A 26,088-nucleotide genomic window follows, 5' to 3' on the forward strand; every position below is an offset into this window, starting at 1 on the left:
TTCTTAACCAGCCGACACTAGCTTTGAAGTCCTTGTGTGGTATGCTTCTTGCATGCGCTAAGGCTTGTGTCTTCATTCGCAGCATGTCCATTGTCAACCGCCGAGCCATTGTTCCGCACTTCCATTGCATAGCGGAACAGCTCTTCTTCCAGCTCTGGATACTTGCACGGCTTGTCTTGAAAAGCAGGCCTTTTGTAGCTGGTGTCTTCAACTCATCCTTGTGGTTGCACCATCTTTGGGCGCACTTCTCATGCACGCCAAATTTTCTGCTCGCCACACGCTTGCCATGTTCAAGGGCAAACTCCACTATTTTCAATTTACAGCCCGCAATGTAGCTACCAATATTGCCCATCGTGCTAGAATGGCAACCCTCGATGGCAATTCATGAAAAATAAAGCAGAGAGCACACAAGAGCCGCAACTATGGCGTGTGACCACACCAACCACAGTACCACTACTTACGTGCCTTTGACAGTCGCAAAACAAAGCCGGGGTGGCCGGGACTACCGATACTGACGCCGGTATGGATTGCACAAGCTCGCAGCTGAGGGAGAATATGATGATGATGATGAGCCGCGACTTCGGGTGTCATTCGTGGGCGGCATCTGGAAGCTCCTGTGCGCATGTATTTTGAAGGCTATTCTCACATGGGTCGTGGAATGTTTGGGTGCAGCCCTTAATTGGATTTAAGAAAAATATTGTGAGCCTTCTGTGGACCTTCTTACATTTGTACATGCCATCATCATCTTCTTTCATTTGTACAAACCATCATCATCGTCCCGCGGCGCCGGCTCCGGCGCGTGCCTGGGTTCGTGATCGGATTAAAACGCTAGACAAGGCTTCGCTGTCCTTGCCGTCACAACCTCACCATCTCGACCTAGCCTTCTTTTACAAGTGGTGGAGGTGAAATTTGATCCCCTTGCTGCCTTGGGCCCTGCCTCTCGCTGGAGCTACGTTTCGGTCGCCGTTTGGCAACTGCCACCATCGCTATGTCTACTGACAGTACCCACGAACAGGCCGGACCCTCTACCTCGGCTGCACCACCCCCTCCGACTGTGCCCACACAACAGCGCGACCCGCCGCTGTTCACTGGTCGTCGCGATGAAGACGTCGATGACTGGCTTGACACCTATGAACGCTGCAGTGCCTACAACCGATGGGACGATGCTCTGAAATTTCTCAACGTCTCTTTCTACCTTATTGAGGTCGCCAGGAATTGGTTCATCAACCGCGAGCCCCACACAACTAACTGGCCCACCTTCAAACAGCAATTCCGACAGTACTTCGCCGCCCCGCTGTTCGGACTGAGATCGCGAAGACCAAACTCGCTTCACGCCTTCAAGGTCCTGATGAGTCATATGTGTCTTACATAGAGGCCATACTTGTACTCTGCCGGCGTATTAGTCCCACCATGGCGGAACCTGAACGAGTACACCACGTCCTGAAAGGAATCAATTCTATGGCGTATAACATCCTAGTTGCTCAGAATCCTTCAACTATTGATTCCATTATTACGACCTGCCAACGCATCGACCAAGTCCTCCCGATTGCAGCCTGCCAACGCTACTGGCCCAACCTATGCTGATCTCTCGGGCACTTATTCGAGCCATCATCCGCGAGGAGCTCCAGGCTCAAGCCTGTCTGTCGACACGGGTGCGATCATTCTTTCGTAACTTCTAATGACGCCGGTCTCCGCAGCATCATCAAAGAAGAGCTGGCAACAATCACCCAACCTATGGCATCTGACCCTCCGGCACCCCGCCCAATACCGACTTACGCGCACGTCGCAGCATCCCCCCCTCCTTTGGTTCCCCCGCCCCGACCGGCTCCAACCTACAATCACGTCAATGCAATAGCGCCGACTCAACCTGCACAACCCTATTACGCACCTTGGCGCCCCTCCCGACCAATTTGCTATTACTGTGGCATTAGAGGACATATATCCCGCTTCTGTCGTCGTCGCCTCCAGAACGAGCGCCGTGGTTACGATACCTTCGAAAGTGACATGCCTTCAAAGTCATATTATCAACGCGGGTTTATTCCAAGCCCACCTAGAAGATCATCCTCACCTCCAGAATCCTCGTCTGAGCCTCGTGGAACCCATGCATCCCGACGTTGGTCCCTATCCCCATACCGCGGCTCAATTTCCCCTCTCCGACCCTGAACAACTCTCCCTGTCCGCCATCCGGAAAACTAAGCGTTGCAGTTTCTGGAGGTCAAACTAAACTCCTCCAGATCGCCCGTATAATGTGATTTCTGTTTTCGCTGAAGGATTACCGGTCGAAGCATTGATTGATACAGGGGCTGCAATTTCTGTCATTCACGCTGATTTGTGCTACCGTTTGCGAAAAGTGACGACACCATATGATGGGCCTGAACTCCGTCGAGCCACCTTTGCGCCCTTTAGCAAAGTGCACCGTACGAGTTGTTATTGACGGTGTCCACCATCATGTGTAGTTTGCTGTGCTCTCACCATGTGCGCATCTGATGATTTTTGGATGGGATTTTTTGTCAACCGCTTCGGCGTTAATTTCTTGTGGCGACCGTGTTATCCATATGACAGACAGCGATTTTTTATCTGAAGTTTCTGAACGACATCATCCCCTCGTTGCCGCCGCTGATACTGTTCTGCCTCCTCAGTGCGAAAAACTGCTTACCGTTGTTTCTGACCACATCACTGATGGGGACGTACTCATCGCACCATCTTATCGTCATCTTGCACGCGGTATCGCCTTCCCGTCTAGTGTTGTGAGGTTCTGCAATGGCTCAGCGACAGTAGCGGCCACTAACACTTCACGTGAATCCCTCGTGCTCCGAAAAGGAACTTCTCTCCCCTGCATGGTGGATGTTCAACCTTTGTCCTTGATGGTGCTCACCGCCCCTCTGCCTCAGCACTGTGTTTCGCCAGACGTCTCTCTTTCTGTTCTCACAAAGACTATTAATCCTAACCTCACGCCAAACCAACGCCAAGAACTGCTGACATTGCTTCGACAACACCAAGCCATTTTTGATGCCACTTCCCCACCACTGGGACGGACTAGTGTTGTGCACCAGCGCATCATTACTGAAGGTAACTCTATCGTTCGCCGACGGCCTTATCGGGTTTCCCTCTCTGAACGAAAAGTAATTGAAGAAAATGTAAATGACAATGCTCCATCGCAATATTATTCGTCCCTCGACAAGCCCATGGTCCTCCCCAGTAGTGTTAGTTAAAAAAAAAAGGACGGCTCGGTACGCTTTTGTGTTGATTACCGCGCACTCAACAAAATTACCTGCAAAGATGTATACCCAATGCCAAGAATTGATGACGCCCTTGACTCTCTCCAAGGCGCCGAATATTTCTCGACTTTGGACCTCCGCTCAGGTTATTGGCAAATACCTATGCACGAGGACGATAAAGAAAAAACCACTTTCGCAACCCCGATGGCCTTTACGAATTTAATGTTATGCCTTTCGGACTTTGTAATGCACCAGCGACATTTGAAAGGCTGATCAATACTGTGCTTCGTGGCCTAAAATGGAGAACCTGTTTATGTTACTTGGATGACATTGTCATCTTTTCGTCAACTTTTAACGACCATCTCACGCGCCTGAATGAGGTCCTCACATGTCTCGCTTCAGCGGGCCTTCAGCTCAACACCAAGAAGTGTCACTTTGCACAGAAGGAAATTAAAATATTGGGACATCTAGTCGGCCATGACGGCATTCGTCCAGACCCTGAAAAAATCATCGCGGTCTTGAACTTTGCTCGTCCACAACGGACTACAGAATTGCGCAGTTTTCTTGGCCTGGCGTCTTATTTCTGGCGTTTTATAAAGCATTTTGCAAGTATTGCTGCTCCACTTCATCAACTACTTAAAGCACGCAGCCCGTTCGTGTGGACTGAACAGTGCGAAGCTGCTTTTAATAATGTGAAGCACGCCCTCACATCAGACCCTGTTCTTGGCCACTTCAGTGACAGCGCTCGAACCATCCTGCACACTGATGCCAGTGGTCTCGGTCTTGGCGCTGTACTTCTGCAGCGCGATGCAACTTCGCGTGAGAAAGTGATTGCCTTCGCTAGTCGGACTATGACTCCAGCTGAGAAAAACTACACCATTACCGAGCAGGAGTGCCTTGCCGTCGTCTGGTCTGTCCAAAAGTTTTGCCTTTACCTGTACGGTCGGCACTTCACAGTTGTGACCGATCACCATGCTCTTTGCTGGTTGTCTTTGCTCAAAAATTTGACAGGCCGACTTGGCCGTTGGATTCTACGCCTGCAAGAATACAATTTCGACGTCATTTATAAATCGGGTCGCCAACACCAAGACGCCGACGCTCTTTCTCGCTGTCCACTTTCGGAATCGGCTTGCTGTTTTTCTTCCCAATGCATTTCCACCTATGACCACAGCTGACCACCTCTTTCCCCGACGTATATATCAACAGTTTCATTTGACGACTCTGAGAACAAACACGCTCTCCGCTCACAGCAATTAGCTGACGCCTACTGCCGTCCCATCATCGACCGCCTTATTGGCGCTTCGGACCCACCCAATGCTCGGCTTTGCCGACAACTTCGCAATTTCAAGCTCGAAGATGGCATCCTACTCCACTTCGTGTATTGCCCTGATAAAACTCGCTGGATCCCAGTCGTGCCGCGTGTGCTTCGCCCACGTATACTGGCGGCTCTCCACGATGACGCTACCGCAGGTCACCTTGGTGTTGACAAAACCTACGACCGCGTGAAAAAACGATTCTTTTGGCCTGGCCTATCTTTTAGCGTTGCCAAATACGTCACATCCTGCCCTCTGTGCCAACGTCGCAAACGGCCGACTTCTTCACCCGCTGGCCTTCTACAACCTGTTCCCTGTCCCGCCACGCCATTCGACGTAGTCGGCATCGACTTATATGTTCCCCTACCTCTCTCTGATGCGGGTAACCATTGGATTATCACAGCTGTCGACCACCTTACACGCTACGCTGAGACAGCACCACACGCTACGCTGAGACAGCACCTGTACCGACCGGTTCTGCTCAAGAAGTAGCAAATTTCTTTTTGCGATCAATTGTGATATATATATCTATATATATATATCAATATATATATGTATATCTGCTTCGGGAAATAAAGGGTGCGGCCCATACACGGGTGTTGTTCTTACACATGTTTATACGGTAATAAAGAAAGGTAGCACAGGTGCGAATCAGTTGGGTGTTTTTCATGGACAGAGTGCAACATGCCTAAATGCGAAGCGTTTTACAGAACTCATTTTTGCAGCGTTTGCTTGCAGTTGCTGCTCGCAAAGTACTTCCAAGGGCCCATGTCACTGCGCTCGAAAAAGCAGACGAAATCGTTTGCAAGAGCACTTAGGACATAACTTTAGCTGCTCTAGCATACGGTGGTTCGCTTGCAACGCTTTCAGCCCTACGTGCTGAAAAGATCACGAAACGGGTGAAGAACTTCTGGACAGCATGAACATAAAATCCATACTCAGTGCTGTGTACACTTCTATGTGTAGTGGAATTAAAGACTAGAAAGTGAAGATGCAAGATTCAAACGTCTTGCAGCAGCTTAGAGAGATTCTGTTATTAGCACACGATATCATCTGCAGGAACACGAAAAGTACTCAGAACATGCACGAAGTCTAACTCAATATGGCCGTTGGCACGCTACTTTCCCGGGAGCTGTACTGGTGGGTGGAGCTTCTGGGCTGCCCGAAGAAAATGGAATGTTGGACTCCTGTCGGCAAGCAGTTCAGTACTGCCCAGGGCTGAGAATTAAACATGCCTACTGTAAACTGGTACCTTGTGAGCACAACACTGCAGCACTTTTATTGTTTATTGTTTATATCCTTACACGTGGTGGCATGCCAAGCGTTGAAACACGGTGACACAACAGAAACAGAATGACGTGATGACATGATGAGATATGCTTTAATGGCCAGTGGGCTTGGCACGAGCGCCCCGCCCCGCACCACTGCATGCTTCGTCGGATTCATGGCAATATGTACAGTTATTAGAGGCATTTAGTTTACTGTGGCTGCCTACCAATATCGTGCACTGCCAGCATAGCACGTGCTGATTGGTCCCTGCGTGCCGAGTTCGCCGGCATTTGACGGGAACGTGGTGCCATCTGTCATCATCGGGGTGATCGGCGCATGTGTACTGACACTCACGTGGTAGTGGTAAGCGGTAGCGGTAAGGGGTAGCACTAAACTAAGTGTCTCTATTGCTCACCAAGCTTTTCCATGGACCAAGTTTTTTCTTCACATCACGGCTTGGGTAAGCTTTGTAAGACTAAAACACTTGCCTGTCAGCGGATGCAGCAGTGAGATCCTCTTTTATTGCCTTTGTGCACTCCAGGAACCTTTAATGCACCCGTCACACAAGATTCTTATGCAGATTGTGCAGTTAAAAACTGGTAAAAGAAAAGCAAACAGAAGTTATGCTTTAACTTGCACATCACATGGTTGGCTAGGATGCTTGTGTGCCTGTGTAACACTGTATGTATCGTATGTTTAAATCAAATGGGTTCACATTTTGCGATGTACTTATTTTGTGACGACTTGTTCTTTTTATGTATGCAGCCCAGCCTTTCCCAGCGGCCTCTGCGGTCCACATCTGCTCCTTTAGCTTTCCTGGCCACAGCTTTGGTGCTCTGTGGTATCTCCCCCAAAGTTTCATCTAGAACCACAGCTTGCCTACAACTTGTCACTGATGTGATGGTGGACTTGGCTGTGTATACATTTTCCTTTGTTGTTTTTCATGTAATTTGGGACGATTGGGTTGGCTGAGCTACTGCAGCTGGGAGGTGCCAAGAAATCAAGAACTGCATGTAAACTGTACAGCTCATTGGGGAGGCCAAGGAACAAACTGCAGCAATGTGATTGCCGGAGATCTGCTAGGTGGTTATCTGCCACAGGCCGTAGGGAAAGACCCTTAAAATGTCACTGGGGCAGCCATGAGTGTTTGTGCATGTCTCAGTGTGTGTTATGATTGCCAGTCTCTATGCACCTGCCGGAAGGAATAGAAACTGGTCATTTATACTGCTGTTCTATGAGGAATGCTCTTCAGTGGAGTGTCGAAAAAAAAACCTACATTGTGCATCTGGACAAAGGCAGTGGCTACTGGTGATTGCTCTTGTGTATGCATATATGTGTGTTATAGTGTCCAGTGTGATCTAAAAATTTCCTTGCTTTCTTCTGTTTGTTCTTCCTGCATTGTCCAAAGATTTGTAGCTTGAGTGTTGGGTTGCTTGGAGGAAATCGCAAAACATTTCTCACGGCTTTAGCAGCTCACTCATGCGGTCAGATTTCACACAGAGATGGCATCTGCTGGCAGTTTTGTTTTATACTACATTTGGATTGCATACTCGCCTGCATTGCTGAGAATTGAAAGTATGACCCATATGAGGCGATGCTGGACCGAAACCAGCTGCGCTGCAACACCATCTCTTGCCAGCTAAAGGCTGAGGAGCTCTCTTTGTTTTGAGTTGTCCATTCATCAACTTTTGTCATTCTGCCACCAACAGCAGCTGGTGTTGCCAGTACAGTTTTTATGTAACTGTTTTTTTGTTTTTTGTCATGCAGATTTCAGATAAATTTAAAGAGCGTTAGCTCTTACTTTTTATGCTTCTTAATTGGTGTCCGTGCGCATAGCAAGTCGATCTGCGTGAAAATCTCTAAGTTCAAGAAATTAAAGGTGGCGGCCCAATTCGAGTGCCGATGATGATATCATAGTCTAATATGGCGATTGGGAAAGGAACCACGTGGCTATGACGTCATGGACTGCAATGGCAGCATAGTTTTGGAATCCCAAATCCAAGATGGCAGCCTCTAAAATGAGTTGTGCCTATACACCCCACCTTACCCCCCTTACAGATTTCGTAATGGGGCAATAAAACCGTCCTGTTAAGAAGCCACTACATATATACAGGGTGTTTCACGTAACTTGAACTGAGGATTTTACAAAAGTAGAAATCCGCAGCCCGTTGAAACCAACGATACATTGTTTGCCATCAAGTGGTGCTCCTCAGAATATTTTTATATCCCACTTAATTAGTTATTGAACTAAGATGAATTGTGCAACCAATGTAGTTTATTGGGGCATTGTACCTCCTACCGTGCTCTGTAATCTGGAAGACCAGTCGATCACCAAAATTATGGCATACTTTAACCAGTGCTAGGTGGAGGGTGTCCTCCCGCAGTCCTGGCGTCGTGCGAAGGTTATATTTATACCCACCTTCGCCTGATTTTGCTAACCTCTTGCCTCGGGAAGCTCTTTGAACATGTTGTGTTAGCGAGACTTACAACACATATGGCAGACAGCAATCTATATCTGCACAGCATGGTGGGATTCTGACCCCATCTATCTGCACAAGACGCCATGTTGCAACTCACTCGCGACATTTTTGACCCACTTTTTCTTGCCACACCAAGGCTGTCTTAGCTTTGGATCTTTCCAAAACTTTTGATCGCATCGACCATCAGATTATCATGACTGTCCTATCCACATTAAATGTAGGTGCACGAACGTACACTTATATTCGAGCATTCCTCACTGATCGCACAGCTGAGGTACACTTCTGCCCTCTTTCTTCGTCCTCCTATACGCTTCAGAGTGTTGGCACCTCGCAAGGGTCCGTCCTCTCCCCCTTTTTTGTTTAACATCAACCTAATCCCACTCGCCAGAAAACTGTCGGACATCCCCCATCTGAAACGCATCCTCTATACCGACAACATCACGCAGTGGACCACTCACGGCAGTGATGGCGGTATAGAAGACACCTTACAGAAAGCAGCCACCCATACCGAAAATTACACAAGGAGCATCGGACTGTCCTGCTCCCCAGATAAGTCTGAACTGTTGCTCATCCGCCCCAAAACTGCCATTACCCCCGCTCCCCTATTACTATTGAACTGAATGGGAGCCCAGTACTGGAGGTTGAAACCCTCCGCATATTGGGCCTACACATCCGGAACAATGGTAAAAACACCGCTACCCTAAAGAAACTCGGACAGGTTGCAGGTGCAATATCGCACCTCATCCGCAGAGTTTTGGGCCACCATAGGGGCATGAAGGAGAGAGTTGTTGTTTTTGTGGCTGTAGGAAGAAAGAAACGAAAATGCATGGGCCTGCTACTTGCTCTGTAGCTGAGCCACAAGAAAAAAGAAGAGGGAGAGAAAGACGCACGACGCAACAACAGCCCACATCCACCATCACCGAAGCGGGGGCAGGTGCAGTGACGGCCTACAACAGATAAAAATTCAGTGGCAGGCTAGCCCGTGCCGCAAGCGGGGTTGACCTACCTGTCCTAGCCCCATCAGGACCAGGATCAGCCGCGCTTCACCACCTTTTCTCTCCTCCTCCCGAGCGAGACCTTTGTCGCCTCATCCATGCCTTCGTCCTCAGCCGTGTGCGTTACACTACTCCGTACCTACAACTGTCCAAACGTCACATAAACGCCTTGGATGCCTTGATCTGCAAGGCATACAAGGTCACACTTCACCTTCCCCTCAACACACCCACAGACAGATTGCTAGGCCTGGGTCTACACAACACGATTGGAGAGCTCGTGGAGGCCCACCGGCTAGCCCAATACATCTGACTCACGCAAACATTCAGTGGACGGTATATCCTAGACTCCCTTGGAATCAGGATACTGGCTAAAAATCCAACCCGTCTCTCCATCCCTCGATACATCATCATCATCAGCCTGACTATACCCACTGCAGAGCGAAGGCCTCTCCTATATTTCTCCAATTATCCCGGTTCTGTGCTAGCTGCATCCACTTGACCTCTGCGAACTTCTCAGCCTCGTCCACCCACCTTACTTTCTGCCGCCCCCTGCTACGCTTTCCTTCCCTTGGAATCCAGTTTGTTACCCTAAGCGATCATCGGTTATCCTCTCTTCACACTACACGTCCTGCCCATGCCCATTTCTTCTTCTTTATTTCCACTAGAATGTCGGTAACTTGAGTTACTTCTCTGACCCACTCTGCATGCTTCCTATCTTTTAATGTTACCCCTACCATTTTTTGTTCCATAGTCCTCTGCGTTGTCCTCAACTTTAGTAGAACCCTCTTGGTTAGCTTCCATGTTTCAGCCCCATAGGTGAGCACAGGTAGGATGCAACTGTTATATGCTTTCCGCTTGAGCGATACCGGTAAGCTGCTAGTCATAATCTGCGAGTGCTTGCCAAGTGCGCTTCATCCCAATCTTGTTCTTTTTTCCTTTTCATGGTCCGAATCTGCGGTTACTACCTGTCCTAAGTAGACATATTCTCCTACTGCTTCGCTAACTGACGTAAACTGCTGTTCCTTCCCGAGGCTGTTGAATATTACCTTAGTCTTCTGCATATTGATTTTCAATCCTACTTTTCTACTTTTCCTGTTTAGGTCACCAATCATTCTTTGCAGTTCATCCTCTGAGCTACTTAGCAAGGCAGTGTCAGCAAATCGCAGATTACTGAGGTATTCTCTATCTACCCTTATCCCTAACTGCTCCCATTCCAAATCTCTGAATACTCCCTCTATGCAAGCTGTCTCCTTGCCTAATACCTTTCTTTATGGGAATTTTGTTACTTTCTTTATGCAGAACTATAGTTGCTACTTATCAAGCCACTTCTGAAAAATATGCATCCATCCTACCATGATCAACGCTGCAGAGCCCGTGCAAAGGCGCTCCACCGATATTATGGTGGTGAGTCGGACGCCGTATAGGTGGACGCTGCATGCACAAGTGATGAAGCGACCGCAGCCGTGGTGGATTACCTCTCCCCACAAGCACCTCCCCAGAAGCTGCAGAGGAAGCTGCCATTGCATTAGGCATAACCCGCACGGAAGCCCGGTACATTTTAACAAATTCAAAAACAGCAATTCTAAATTTTGCATGAGGCTGAGTTCATGTCCCTGATTTTACCATACTGGGCTCGCCTGATGTACCTCCGCCCTGCCATGTGGAGCTGATATGGGTGCCTTTGCACTCTGGGAGTCCCGGAAATGAGGCTGCCAACCTTTTAGCTCGAGGTTCTTCAACCGAGCTCAGGTGGCCTCTAATCTGATATTTACGAAGGAGCGCATGCACTTAATCAGCGAGCTGACGCAGGTCTACAAAGCCTCGCGCCACTCTACCCCCCACCCCACCCCTCCCTGGAAAATAAACACGCAACACTATGGCACAGACTGCAAACACACATTCTTCCTTCACCCCTTACCCTTTCCCACTACCATCCCTCCTTCCACACTCCTGCTTGTACCCTTTGCCTCTTTCCTCCACATCCTCTCCCTCTGCCCAGCAGACCCTTCCCCGCAAGGCCTAGAGCACTTGAAAACTTGGGAGGACTGGGAGATCCTGCTGCGTTCGGAGGACCCGGCCGTGCAGGCCATCGCCACCGGCCGGGCTGCCAGTGTTATGATCCTGAGGAACATAAACACTTGAATTTCAGTGGGGTCGTGCGGGGACCCAGGAGCCTGCGCGTCCTGAATTCCTATGTCTAATGGTTTTTTTTTCTCTTTCTCTCTGGGTTCCATCATAAATTCTATGCCACATGTTAAACGACCACTGGTACTGGTTGTCGGACCCAGTAAGCCATTGGGGGTTTGCATCGCTCCAATAGTGCGCATTTTGAAGGCTTACCTGCGCATTCCTGGAGAAAGTTTCCTTGTCAGTCCAAATAACCTTATTCAGAAAATTCGTTAAGTCTCCCTTAATGAGCATCCAGTTTAAAAAGTCCAGACGGTTTTGCAATTCTTGGCTTTCAAACCGTTGATGCAGATGGACGTTGTACGGCCGGAGGCCTGCGGTGTTCAGTGTCCTCTATGTCGTCGATGCTGACACTCCAGTCTCTGCTCTTAAATTGCGCACGCTTGCGTGAGGACGGGAAGCAGTGATAGAAAGGATATCCGCGTGGACAGCTTGACTTCTAGAGCTCTAGCTATGGTGCTTCATGGTGAATTTTTCAGTCTACCCGATGGTCTCGTAGTATGGTTAATAAGCTTGGTTTTGTTCCGAGATACCAGCTGTGAAATATCTGAGCTGCAAGTCTCCGGTTGCCGCCCGCTGGCTCCAAGGTTAACACCATGTCTGCTTTTTCTTCATTCGAGAAACGCATTCTCGCTCCGAGCTGTGAGAATACTCTCTTGGCACTCGAGAACTTGGATGAAGACTACATTTTCTACTTGGCCCCAATTTGATTGAAGGAAAATAATGCGGAGGCTGCCTTAAAGAACCACACAAACTCTTTCCTTTTCTTGGAGGCTTATGAAACTACCGAGTTACGGTGCCATTGCGGTTGCCTGTCCATGGCTTGTCTGTCGCTTATCAGAGGTGACGGCGCGTCCTTTCTGCACGTCCCCGTGGGAAGTGCTGATACACTGTCAAACCGGTGCTCAGAGTGGTGGCTGTTCACTTCGTCACAGTAGCACATTTCGTGTGTTCGAGGCATTGTTGAGAGAACTGAAATAGGTAGCGCACGTACGCAAGTCACGTGGTAGTTTTTCATGTTTCACGGGCTTTCTTTAGATACTGGAAAAAAGTACACCATAGGAGATACGATGCCACAGTAAACTAGATAGGTTGTTTCTAAACCTCCTGTGCAACAAAATGTAAAAGCTCTTGGCACTAGAATGAATATTTAAAAATTTGCATAATTCGTCTTAAATAATTATCAAATTAAGTGGGATATAAAGATATTCTGAGGAGCACCACATGATGGCACACAATATATTGTTGGTTTGAGCGGGCTGCGGATTACCGCTTTTTAAATATCCTCAGTTCACATTATGTGAAACACCCTTTATACATTCATTCCGCTATGTATCCCCACACCACATAAGCTACATTACTTGTGACAGTTGTAGACCAAACATGGTTTGAAAATATAACTGTATGGGTGGTGGTATATAAATAAAACCACATTTAAATAAAAGGTAAACATTGAATACTTTGAATTACTTGTTCAAACGTAAATATATCTGATTAGTGACCCAGAATCCTGGACCATCATTCCGATTTGGGATGTTTCTTTTGGGGAAGGGGGGGTGTGGCATAACTCGTGTAACGGGTACTCATAGACAAATGGGAATGGTGCCAAACGATTTTTCATGATGCGATCTATCGGAAATGATGTCATGTATATCAGTCACGTGATCGTAATTTCTCCCCTAGACGGCGTATGCGTGAGTATATAGAGCCGTGTCCTCTTAATTTAATTCGCTTAAATTCTTATGAAACCAATGAACTAACTCTCGTTACTTCATCCTCCAGACGGTTGTGGCATTTCCTTTTAAAAATTCTCAGTATTCTATAACGAAACTTGCCACCAATGCCACCTCTGCAAAACAAGTGCAAACAAGTCAGTGGTTCGGCCGGGATAGTTTCTCGATTTTCTCCAAGTCACACAGTGCTCAATATATGGATTTTTCAAGGAGTGGCCTTGCATCCCGGAGCATTGTTATTAATGTGACATTGTGAACAGGGTTGTTGCCATACTTTTTGCTGACTATTGAAATCGGCTTGTTGAAATGAGAGTTGGCAGTGGTCAATGTTGTGGTTCAGTACTTGATCATTTTTATTTGCTGTGCAGTGCAGATATGATCATTGTTCACTGGAAGAGGAGCTCAAAGCAGTCTTACCTTGCCTCTGTTGCTTTACTGCTAATTGATTGTTGCAATTCCCTAAATCAACTCGGAAGCTTGCTTTTCTTTATGGGCAGCTCGCCATGTGCTTTTCTGTTTGGGCAGCAGTCAAAGCAGGCATGTCATTCACCTTTCTCCACAGGCATCCTTTTTTATATATATATATGTTGTAAGGAAGATGGCTGACCTGTGAAAAAGCAGAAAGAAGAGGTAAAGACGTCGCGCACCGAAGAGGATGAAATTGTAAACACGACAAAGCGGACGACGCTCCAGCTGTCGCTATGAACGCCCGCCTTCGTAGCAGCTACAAATATATTGCTGTGCGAACCATCTAAACCGCTTCATTACACTTGGTGGAGGTGTCGCCTGTTCCCAACCTGGAGCTTCGGTGTTGCACCTTACCTGGCTCTAGCATCATGACAGATGCCACAACCCAGTCTGGCCCACTTGTTCCCAGCGCTATCATCTGTTCGGGGCCAGTGCGGCAGCTGGACTCACCTATATTCACCGGCACGGACGACACCGACATAGAGGACTGGCCAACTTCATACGAGCGTGTGAGTGCTTACAATAAGTGGGATGACCACGTTAAGCTCACCAACATCATCACCAGCTTGTAGAAACCATGAAGCTCATATTTTAACCTGGGCAGCACTCAAAACTAGTCTCACGGAGGTGTTCGGCCGCCCCGTTGTTCGGAAACTTCACGCCGAACAATGGTTGAGTTCTCGTGTCCAGCAGAAAGGTGAAAATTTCACAAGCTACGTTGAGGATATTGTTGACCTGTGTAAACGTCTTGATCCATCTATGACTGAAGCACAGAAGATCAAGCACGTCCTCAAAGGAATTGATGCGGACGCATTCCACATGCTCGTTGCCAAAACCCTGCAAACTGTTTCTGACGTCATTTCTTTGTGCCAGGGTTATGACGGGCTCAGCAAACAGCGTCTCATGACGCATCGTACCATTTCATTGGATGAAGCACTATCGACACTGAATCTTCCCAGTGCCCCTCAGGATCACCCAGCGCTTCTCCAGCAAATAAAACAGTATGCGGGAAGAGGTGGCTTGACAGTTGTCCTCGGTTACCTGCCGGCCCAATTCTTCATCTCTGTTGCCTCCTCTACAGCGTGTTATTCTGGAGCAGGTTGCTGAGATCCTGCCAAGTACCAATCCACCCCCTATGATGGCCGCTCCGCTGACGTATGCCGAAATCGCAAGCCACCCACCGCTTTCACCTAAAACGCCAATGTACGCGCCCCCAAACCACGTCTTCAATCGCCCGCTGCCCGGGCGTCCAGTGCCACCTACGCAACCTGCTCGGCCTAGCACCGGTCCCCGCAATCCAAATCCGTGGCGCACCTAAGATAACCGGCCGATATGCTATGTCTGCGATGTAGCTGGCCATGTGGCACGGTGGTACCGCCCACGTGGGTGCTGCACACGTGGGTCTTGTTTTTACCACTGCGGGCGCGCTCCAGCCTACGACGTACCTTTTTCCGAACCTGAGTCCGATCTTCCGCCTTTGCATCACTCTCTGAAACGTTCCGCTTCATATACCCACCGGTCGCCATCTCCCCGCCGTCGGTCTTGTTCTCCTATGACCCGCTGATCGCCACCCCTTCAGCTGGAAAACTAGGCACCGCAGTTCCGGGGGCAAGAACTGCGCCCTCAGTAACTGTGTCAAGCCCTGTAAACATTATTGAGGTTTTCGTCAAAGGCGTTGCTGTTGATGCGCTTGTTGACACTGGTGCTGTGGTGTCCATGATTAGTTGCAACCTGTGCTGCAAACTTAAAAAAGTGACGACGCCGATCCCTGATATTTTATTGCAAACCACGAGCGCCGAAAAGATTCTACTAGTTGCTGCATGCACCGCATGGCTCATCATACAAGGCCTCTCCTACGTTATTGAATTCATCGTTCTCGTTCACTCTTCTCATGAAATCATCCTCGGATGGGACTTTTTGTCCAAGCATCATGCCATCATCGACTGCGCACGTGTTCATATTGATTTCTTGCCGCTTTGTGACACTCTCGTAGACACAACCCCTGCTCCAGCTGCGCCCATCTTTGCTGCCGACGACATCGCTGTTCCTGCTTCCTCTTCTGTTCTTGTGCCTGTGAAATGTGACTCCATCAGTGGCGCTACGGTGATGTACACACCGTACGTCAGTTGTGCTCATCGCAAATATGTGCTGCTCTCGCATGCCGTGCTAAACATTTCTGGTGGTATTAGCGTTCTGTATGTCGACAACCCGTTGCCTTTTCCAACGACGCTACTTTGAGAAGAATTGCTTGGCACTGTCAATATCATCGATCCCGCCCACGCCTCTAGTGTTATTGCAGACCCTACAGTGCATCACATTACTGCCCTCACTCCTTCCACTGGAGTCACCGACTCGACCATATCTGACATTTTCGAGCATTCTGTTGACGCATCTTTGCCGCCTACCCAGATCGACGAGCTCGTTGCCTTGCTTCAACGATTCAGCACCTCTTTCGACTCTCACCAAACTTGTTGGGACGTACAACCGTGGTTCGCCATCATATCTACACCGGCCTCTACGCACCACCCACTGCGTCAGCGCCCCTACCGAGTCTCAGCCGCTGAACGCCGCGTCATTGATGACCAAGTGAGTGACATGCTCGAGTGTGGAGTGATCCAGCCTTCTTACAGCCCGTGGGCTTCACCCGTCGTGCTAGTAAAGAAAAAGGATAGCTCCATTTGGTTCTGCGTCTACTACCGTCGGCTCAACAAGATTACTCGGAAGAATGTTTATCCCCTCCCACGTATCGATGACGTCCTGGGAGCTGAATACTTTTCTTCGCAGGACCTCCACTCTGGCTAATGGCAGGTGCCAATGGCTGAAGCTGACCGCCAGAAAACAGCGTTCATAATACCAGACGGTCTGTATGAATTTTATGTCATGCCTTATGGTTTGTGCAACGCTCCAGCCACATTTGAGCACATGATATGTCTCAGATATGTCTCCGCTACCTAGATGATGTCATCTTCTCGAAGGACTTTCTATATCATCTTCTTCGCCTCGAGAGTGTTCTTCGATGTCTGAGGGATGCAGGCTTGCATCTAAAGAAGTGTCGATTTGGTGCTCGACAGCTGGTGATACTCGGGCACGTCGTGTCCAAGGATGGAGTCCTGCCGGACCCTGCCAAACTTCGTGCAGTGGCAGAATTTCCCAGGCCCACCTCACTGAAAGAACTGCGCAGCTTTATAGGGCTTTGCTCATATTTCCGCCACTTTGTCAGAAATTTTGCCCAAATTATTGCCCCTTGAACAAGCTTCTTGCTGGAAGCCCCTGTCGGCCTGGTCACCTGAATGTGATGAAGTTTTTACTACGCTCCGCCGACATCTGACACCCTCACCGATACTACATCACTTTGACCCGTGCGCTCCTGCCGAGCTCCACATGGATGCCAGCGGCATCGGTGCCATTCTTGCTCATTGCAAACCTGGTTTCCCTGAGTACGTCGTAGCCTACGCCAGTCATTCCCTGACCAAAGCAGAGACCAGCTATACAGTAACAGAAAACGAATGTCTGGCGATTGTTTGGGCCATCACGAAGTTTCATCCTTACTTATATGGTCGGCCATTCAATGTCATTACCGATCACCATGCTCTATGCTGGCTGTCGTCCCTCAAAGATCCTTCCAGCTGCCTCGCCCGCTGGGCTCTCCGTTTACAAGACTATGGCATTCGTGTCATTTATCGCTTTGGTCGCAAGCACTTTGATGCATACATCCTTTCACGCTCCCCTGTGACCTCTGACCCTGAACCACACGCTGTCGCCGGTCTCATTCCTTTCTCCCTTGAAACCATGGATATGGCATCTGAGAAGCGCAAAGATATTGTTTCACTCATGAACGTTCTGGCCAACCAATCACAGTGCCACCCTTCTCGAGCTCTTCGACGTCAAGCCCATCACTTTACTATTCCTGACAACCTCCTTTACCGCAGAAACTACCTCCCTGATGGCTGAAAATGGCTGCTCGTTATTCCCCGACATCTCCGATCAGTCATTTGCGCGAGCTATCGCGATGATCCACAGTGAGCCCATGCTGGATTCCTGAAAACATGCCTACGTCATCACTACTACTGGCAGGGCATGTATCGTTTCGTTCGCCAGTATGTCTGCTCTTGTATCGACTGTCAGTGTCGCAAGAACCCACCACGCCCTCTAGCTTCCCTGCAGCCTCTACCGTGTCCACTTCGGCCATTTTCACGTGTTGGAATCTACATTTACGGGCCTTTTCCCTGCTCTTCTGCTGGCAACAGATGGATCATTGTTGCCATCGACCACCTCACCAGATATGCTGAAACTGCCGCTTTACCAGCTGCAACTGCTCGTGATGTCGCTGGTTTCATCCTTGAGAACCTTATCCTACGTCACAGTGCTCTGCAGGAATTACTTAGTGACAGTGGTTGCGTATTTTTGTCTGATGTCGTAGAAGCTCTTCTTTAGGCCTGCAGTGTTGTTCAACGTCTTCCTACCATCCCCAGACTAATGGAATGGTCGAGCGATTTAATCGGACCCTTGGAGACATAATGGCTATGTATGTTTCATCCACCCACTCAATTGGGACCGTGTGTTACCATTCATAACCTATGCCTACAATTCTGCTACGCAAGCGACTACCGGTTTCTCGCCTTATTTTCTTCTATACGGCTGCGAACCTTCTTGCACAATGGACACGATCCTACCCTACCGTCCCGACATCTCCGTATTGAAACCCATTTTTCAAGCCGCTGCCTATGCCGAAGAGTGCCGTCAGATCGCACATCAAATCACAGCTCGAAACCAGTACCACCAGAAAAACAACCGCGCCGGATCCTCATGTCTGCCGCCTGCTTATCGTCTAGACTAGTTGGTGTGGCTATGGGTGCCCTCTTCTACTTCAGGCCAGTCGCCCAAGTTTCTGAGTGGATACCAGGGACCCTCAACACATCAACACGCCATCAACAGATCACCGCCGACGAGGATGTGAAATTGTCCACCTTGACTGCCTCAAACCGTACCATGACCCTGCCATCGTGACTTCCGCTTAATCTGCCATGATGGCGTCTTTTCATAGAGGGAGTATTGTAAGAGAGATGCCTAACCTGTGAAAAAGCAGAAAGAAGAGGAAGATAGAGACGTCGCGCGCCGAACAGGATGAAATTGTGAAGACGACAAAGCGAACGACGTTCGAGCTGTCGCTATGAACGCTGGCCTTCGCAGCAGCTACGATAAGATAAATATATTGCTGTGCGAACTATCTAAACCGCTTCATTACAATATATATGTATATATATATGTGTGTATGTGACATCTTTAGTGAGCGGACAAACCATTATGACTAGGCTTGGCAGAATTAATTTATGAGTGGATCCAATTGCTTACTCATGCTCACAACTCTGCTGTGATCTCAATCTGGAGTGAATTCATGAGTGGGTGCAAATGCTTGTCAATGAGTATGATTGTAGGCAGGCAAGCTTGTGGGCATAAATAACTCATTAATTAGGCTTTGGCAAAAGTAGACATAGCAAATAAATGGGTCCTTAGCTTTGCTCTTTTGAAAGCCAGTGATCTTCTGGCATGCTTCAGTGTTACCTTTGTTGTATCCAAGATTGCTCTGTTACTTGTGGTCCGACATCAAGCAAAGCTAACTAGAGTCTTGTGGTGTATAGCTTTGTGCCACTAACATTACCATGTGCCAATTGGCACCATGGTCAACATTGACATGGGACCAAATGTAGTGAGGGATGCCAGGCTAAAATTGTGTTGTGACAGAAACTTGAACATGAATTCAGAGGTAATTTTACTTTGTGTTGGAAAATACACAATAGAATGCATGGGTGCGTGCATGGAACACACACCTATGAGAGTTTAAGCTAATGCTAAACTTTTGGGCTGGGTGAGGACTTTGTGACTGAGTGACCTATAAGTACACAGGAGATGAAACACGTGTGAACGAGCTACTGTAATCTTTGCCTATCTGCAAATGATTATTGAGTGCACCGATAATAACCTGGCCAGTCAGTTGCCTTGAAAGTTCATGGAATAATTGCAGTAGAAGAAATTCCATCAATTTTTACTTCAGCACATGACCAGCGTGTACAGCAGATGAAAATTCTAAAGCTGTGGACATGCCGATGTGGGTTCAAAATGGCTATGCTTCTCGACAGATAAGATGCTTTTCATAACCTCAAAGCAAACACTCGTGTTTGGAATTTCTAGTTCATTTCGGGGTACAAATTACGTTTGCTCATAAGGAAGTTTTTTCAGTTTTCTTTTACATGTTTAGCTAGCTTTGTGCACTAAATAAAGAAATGACCCATTCTTTTTGAGCTCAAGAAGGTAGCTATTTGAGTCTGCAAAAACATTTCTAACAAGCCGTACGGGCATGCACCTTGCTCCAGGCAGAAAGCATAATTTGAGCCATTGTCACATCAGTCTGAAATTTGCCTTGGCAGGCTGAATGTTGTGGGAAGATATTTGCAGTTGGTGTAAGTAGCATAGCATGTAAACCTATATGTGAATGCACATGTTGCTGCATTTCTGTCCTTTGTCCCTTTTCTGTTGCCAGTTACAGTGCATTTTGTTTTTAAATGAATAGTTTCCCCAAATGTTTACCTGGATTTTAAAAAAAGGTTTGTAATTTTTAGCACTGAATTTTGCCTTGTCACATACTGTGAGGTAAAAGTCGGGAACAATGATTCTGAGTGTTGGACATTTTCTGCATATCACTGACAGAGAGGAAAGTTGTAATGAATGGTGTTGATATTTATTGCAGTACTGAACCTAAATATGTTGCTTTGACTGCACATTTTTTCTTTTTGTTTTTTTGTTTTTTAAATATGCCAGGCATACCGTCTGTGGAGGTGAGGCAAAATGTGACCGGTGTTTATTTTTCAGCACAGTGGAGAAAAAAGTGCTCTGTTTTGGATACTGTGGGCCATGTGTAGGCATAAGATTAATGTATTTCATAGGTTTTTCGTGTAAGCCTCAGTTTAGTGATGTTTTTCCTGTACACCTATAATTGAAATACTGAGTTGCATACATCTTTGTAAGAAGTTGAGTTCTGGTTATTAGTTTAACATCAGTTTTCTTGTCAGCCTGTGCACTTGTGTTATGTTGCAGTGATTTTTTATGGACTGATATCTAATTGTGGTGTAATAAAGTCAATTTCGTTTGCATGTGCTCCAGACGACAGGAAACAACACACAGAAGTCTTCTCCTTTGCTTCATATTGCCCCCACAGTAGTGTTGCAGTTTGCATATATTACTTAGGATACAAGTGCATTACAAAATGGATTATGATTGCAGTGTTGATGACCGTAGCATCAATTTTTAATCCTAAAGCATTAGAAGTGCTGTTAAAGCAAAAACTGCCCAGCATGTGTCTGAAGCCGCCTGCCAGAGTTGGCACACAGAAAAGTTGTCATGATTGACGGGTGATAAAATGAAGAGGGGGAAATCCCCCTTTTTACTTTTAGGGGAGAATTAGGAGAGATAATTAAAGTCTGTATAACATGTTGCTAATTACTAGATATGTGGAGTGAAACAAGCATATGTGTTTGCATTTTGGGTGCATCAATCAAAGTGATGGTTCAATTTTTTTTATTTTTTTTGTCACGCTGAAGGTGGAGAAGTCCAGCCTTCTTTAGACTTGCTGGAATCTTGTATTGAGCTTATAGTACTTGGATCTTCATAAAATTCTGATAAATGCAACATGTTAGCACCATTTTATTGATGCTTTTTTTCCCCGTAGATTGCTCTTTATGTAAAAAAAATGGCTTGAAATTGGCACAGAAACTTCTGTCGAGTTATTTTGCAATACCAAACGAGCAACTACACCTCTCCACTGTTTATGTAATAATGCTTACAATTTTGTACTGTTTCAAATGGCCAAAATTAATCTTCTTGTCTCTCCCTGCCTTCCGGTACCCAAGCACAATAGTATGCAACAAGTTTTTTGCACAATTTAAATGTTTGTTTATTGATTGTACTCGTGTGCTCGTAACTTGATGCAGAGGTGCAGTGAAGCAATCTACTCTCCGAAAACATCAACTGAAAATTGTGGAGGTTTATCCCAGCTAAACCTAGTTATCGGAGTGTAAGCTCAGTTAAGCATAGCTACACATCAGCTCGCACCAAAGCGTTCACGCACTCAGACCAGTACGCACCTTATCCTTGGAGAGCAACCAAGCGCCAACAAAAAAGTTGTTAAACCTCCTGCTCAGTCACGTGGTCAGTGCATGCTAAAGAATGCGGGGTGATTGAAATTTCAAGAGCTGTCCACTATGGAGTCTCTCGGCTTAAAGTTGGACATGCAAATGAATGACCTTAGGAGTTGCAGTGCGAACAGGTTGGAAATTTTGAGAGCCCTCCATATGAGAGTAAGCTCAAGGTCAAATTTGCAGCATCACGACTTTGGGAGTTGCAGTGCGTAGAACTCATGCTCGAAAAAGCTATTACTGCTCCAGTAGTGGTTGAAGTGCTGCATTTTCATGCATCACTTTGTTTTAATACGAAGTATTTCTTACCTCATGAGTGGCATCATGATAGCATGTCACCAAAGCGAGTCCTCCTTAATCAGAAGAAAAAAAAAAACTGCATCCACGCCGCGGCTTGAACCAGCATCCTTCTGTGCCCCAAACGAGCACGCTAACCACTACACAAATTTCCTGTGAAAGTGTACATAATTCTCCTTGTCTAGTGGAAGTATGCTGGAGGGCATTGCAATAAAAACAAATCAAAAATAAAACGAAAAAGTTTTGTTACAAGTCTAGTGTCTTAGCAGCGGCAGCAACGCTCGGTTTTCATATTTATAGGTTTTTTTTTTTCTTTTTTGCTTGCTCATATGACTTCACTGGCGTAGAGTGGTGGAAACTGAAAGGGTTGAACTTTTCTTCTCATGAAGGAATGTGACTAGCTTCAAAGTGCTGTTTAATAAAAATGCAACTGTTTGCACAAAAGTAACTTATTCATATATAAGAAGCAAACTTGAAGCAATAACAAATATTTTGGATTAATAAGCCATGAATTAGCTATTTTTGTAAAGGACACATTTTATTAATCAATGGCTCTAGTCTGACGAAGAATGGAAAGAATTTAAAGTTGTGAGCCCATCCTTAGCATAAAGTTTAGCAGTCAACTTGCCAAGACAGGGTGAGAAAATTTAAGCCAGTGAGTTGCCAGCACTAAAACAGTAAATTGCAGAGTCAATAGCAGATCACTTTATATTTACTTAATGCATTGGTCCCATGTACAGCTTCCCACCTAGCACTCTGTAGGCAGTGACCTTTTGGTTTAGTTCATTTTGTAGGGCTTGATGTCTCAAAGCAAGGAGAAGAAAGAAACTTCATAAGTCCCAAAGTGGCGTTGGCTCCATCGAAACATAGCTTCTGCAGCTAGGATTGAATGCGCATACTTGGGATGGACGTTTCAGCGTCTTGACCACTGAGCCATGGAGCAGAATAGGTGAACTAATTCTAATTGCTTTTATGCACCATAACACCCGACACTGTTTCAACCATGTCAGGTGCAGAAAGTTACCCGGAGTATAAATAAAACTTTGCAGAACTGGCCCATGTGGAATTTATTGATTTTTATGGTCAGTTTTCATGTCGCCCAGATTAGGCTGCCAAGTGCAAAAGCCAGCATATTTAAATTGGCTAACTACGCAGTTCTGCCTCCTTTATCAAAATGGCTCGTTGAGTATGCAGCCACAGCATGCTAGTTGCATGATGTGCGACAGCCTGGCCACTAGAAAGGTAGTTGTAAATACAGTGTGTTTTACAGGGTGTCTGGCAGAAAAAAATTTAGGGGTGGGCAAATGCTAACATTATCCAACAAGATGAACTGTTCTTTATTAGACATTTTCTTCAACTCAAGTTCAAGCATTCGACCGTATCAAATTATTTGACATGCCTGAACCCTGCAAGGCCTCGGGTCGAGTGATGCAGAGCTGTTTCTTGGGCCAGTTGGGGGAGTTCGTTCATTTTGGCGAAGACGGATGTGAGAGTTGTCGAGAGTTGTCCAGTATCTCTCTTGCATCTCTGTCTTTTGTATACTTCAGGCTTCGTCAAAATGAGAAAGTCATGCAAAGGCAATGCAAGTCTGTATTCACCCATCCACAATAACCTTAAAACGCAGTTGCCATTACTGCCATTGAATTCAATGGATGTTTTTGTCAAATTCAATGATAGCACAAAGTGGGAAGAGCTGTACACAAGCTTTGTGCACGACCAAAGCAGCAGAGCTTGAACAAACACTCAAAGACCAGGACCAAGCACAGTTCACTAGTACATGTCCAGAGCAGAATGCAGCTGGTACGGTGTAGGACCTTTTCTCTAATCTTAATCTATTGGATGCCTTGAGATCGTGCATCAAGATGCTGTCAGACCATGTGGTCAGTTCCACGTTTTCTATCGAATCATTCAAAGAACAAACAGGTTGATGGAAGCTCAGTGGTTGCTACCTGCATCCTGCGTTAGTAGTCTACAAACAGGTTGATGGAAGCTCAGTGGTTGCCACCTGCATCCTGCATCAGTAGTCTTCATGAGTGTTGTTACGCTCACTGGGAGACTGAGACCTGTTCCACACTTCCAATCTTGTGCCAGTTGCAGGCACCTTTTTCCTACACGCTTTTCAATCGTGTCCACCTGCTGCACTTGCCTGCTCTTGGAATCCAGTCCTATACAATTAATAACAAATAGTTATGTTACCTTTGTATTACACAAAACCGATGCCCATTTGTCCTTGATTTTAAGTAGAATGTCATTAGGTCATATTTGCTACTAGCTCCACTCTCTTCCATTCTCATTAAATCTATCAGTTTTCTTTCCACTATTAGCTGCAATATCCTAAATTTAAGTTCTACCCTTTTAGTTTGCCTTCACAATTCACACAGCATTTCTTTGCATAGCAATTGTTATAGCACTTTCAATCCCGAATTAATTTTTTTTTTAATTTCCTACCATTATACTTACCTACCATTCCTGCATTCAATGCGTCCACCTCAAGAATGACATTAAAATGCTTGGCTATGTGAAAATTTATTTCATTGATTTTGCTTCTTCACCTAAGGTATTGGCCACTTTGCCAGTTTCATAGCATGCTTATCACATACTGTAAAACAATAAAGGCTTGCAGACATTTGCTTTCCGCCCTAATACTGTGAAAGTGAATGCAAATGCAGTTTGAAAAAGCAGGATATTGAGATGTGATTTAACCCCTCGACAACTAGTACTTAATTGTTACCAAAAATGGTGCCAGAACAGTCCTAAATGTTTAGCCCCCAAAGCTCACTGCTTCCTCTGGACAGCGTGAAGTTGGAACCTCCACTGCCACTGCTGCACCCAGTTGTAACTACGAAATTGTTCTATGTGCTCATTTGTAAAAATACTGCTCAACACCTCCACAATACACTCAAGAAGGCATGGTAAGCAGAAAGCCAGAGCAATGTTGACCTGTAATGGTAATGGCTCATTGGGCCAAAAATCGCGAAAAAAAGTGAGTTTTGAAAATGACATTTTTGAAGCCTACAGCCCTTCTTGTACATACCAACTAATTTATTCACATCCTGGGCTATTAATTCAACTTTATAAGGTGCCAACAAGCTAAATCTCTTCTCTGTTCATTTTTGCTCAACATACATTTTTCACGGTCTGCTAGTTTACAAGAAGGATATCTTCGTACATAGGGCGAAAAGGAATAATTTTTATTTCAGCATGCTCCCAAGTAGTTAAACTGTACAATGTTGGAAACCACAGTACATTTTATACCGATGGTTCTAAAACGACCTCATATGTTGGTAGTGGTGTTGTAGAAAACAATCGCCAGAAAACAGTTAGGTTGCCCAATTGTGCATCAGTGTTCACTGCAGAAAGTTAAGCCATATCCATAGCTGTGGAATAAATAATAAAATGCAATATTGAAAAGAGTATAATCTACACTGACTCCCTCAGCTTAATCACAGCATTACACTCTAAAAATGCAACAGAACCTTTAGTGGGAAAAATAATACATTGTATATCATCAGCCGAAACACGAGGTTACAAAATTAAATTCTGCTGGGTACCTAGCCATGTCGGAATCGTAGGTAACGAGACAGCTGACGAATGTGCAGCAGCTGCCCGAAAAGCAAAAATAGAAAAAGTAAATGTACCACGCAAAGATGTTTTGAAATTCATACAAAAAAAGCTCAGGGAAAAATGGCAAGCCTCATGGAAAAATGAAATAAACAACAAACTACACGTCCTGAAACCAGTTGTCGAAAAATGGAAGTCATGCAGTCACCAGAAACGCTTCATGGAGGTAATATTATGTCGCCTTCGAATAGGACACATGCATCTTACTCATAGTTTCATTCTCAAAAAAGATGAACCCATATGTGAAGACTGTGGACACGGACTGACGATAAACCACATTTCAATTTCATGTAAAAAACTCGAAAAGCTACGGAAAAA

At 46.3% G+C, this 26,088-nt stretch overlaps 1 protein-coding gene across 1 annotated transcript in view; it reads left to right on the top strand.

The window, feature by feature from the left end:
- Positions 1 to 20,844, top strand: part of LOC146204680 (uncharacterized) — a 72,370-nt gene extending 51,526 nt beyond the window's left edge. The window contains exon 5 of the mRNA XM_084589389.1: positions 6,566 to 20,844. Within this exon, the coding sequence (XP_084445515.1) occupies positions 6,566 to 6,772 (207 nt within the window). The 3' untranslated portion in view covers positions 6,773 to 20,844. The remainder of the gene's footprint in view (positions 1 to 6,565) is intronic.
- The last annotated feature ends 5,244 nt before the right edge of the window (positions 20,845 to 26,088 follow it).

The sequence above is a fragment of the Amblyomma maculatum genome, chromosome 1 (assembly GCF_055883805.1).
Source record: "Amblyomma maculatum isolate TAMU_Amacu chromosome 1, ASM5588380v1, whole genome shotgun sequence".
Classification (NCBI taxonomy): Eukaryota; Metazoa; Arthropoda; class Arachnida; order Ixodida; family Ixodidae; genus Amblyomma; species Amblyomma maculatum.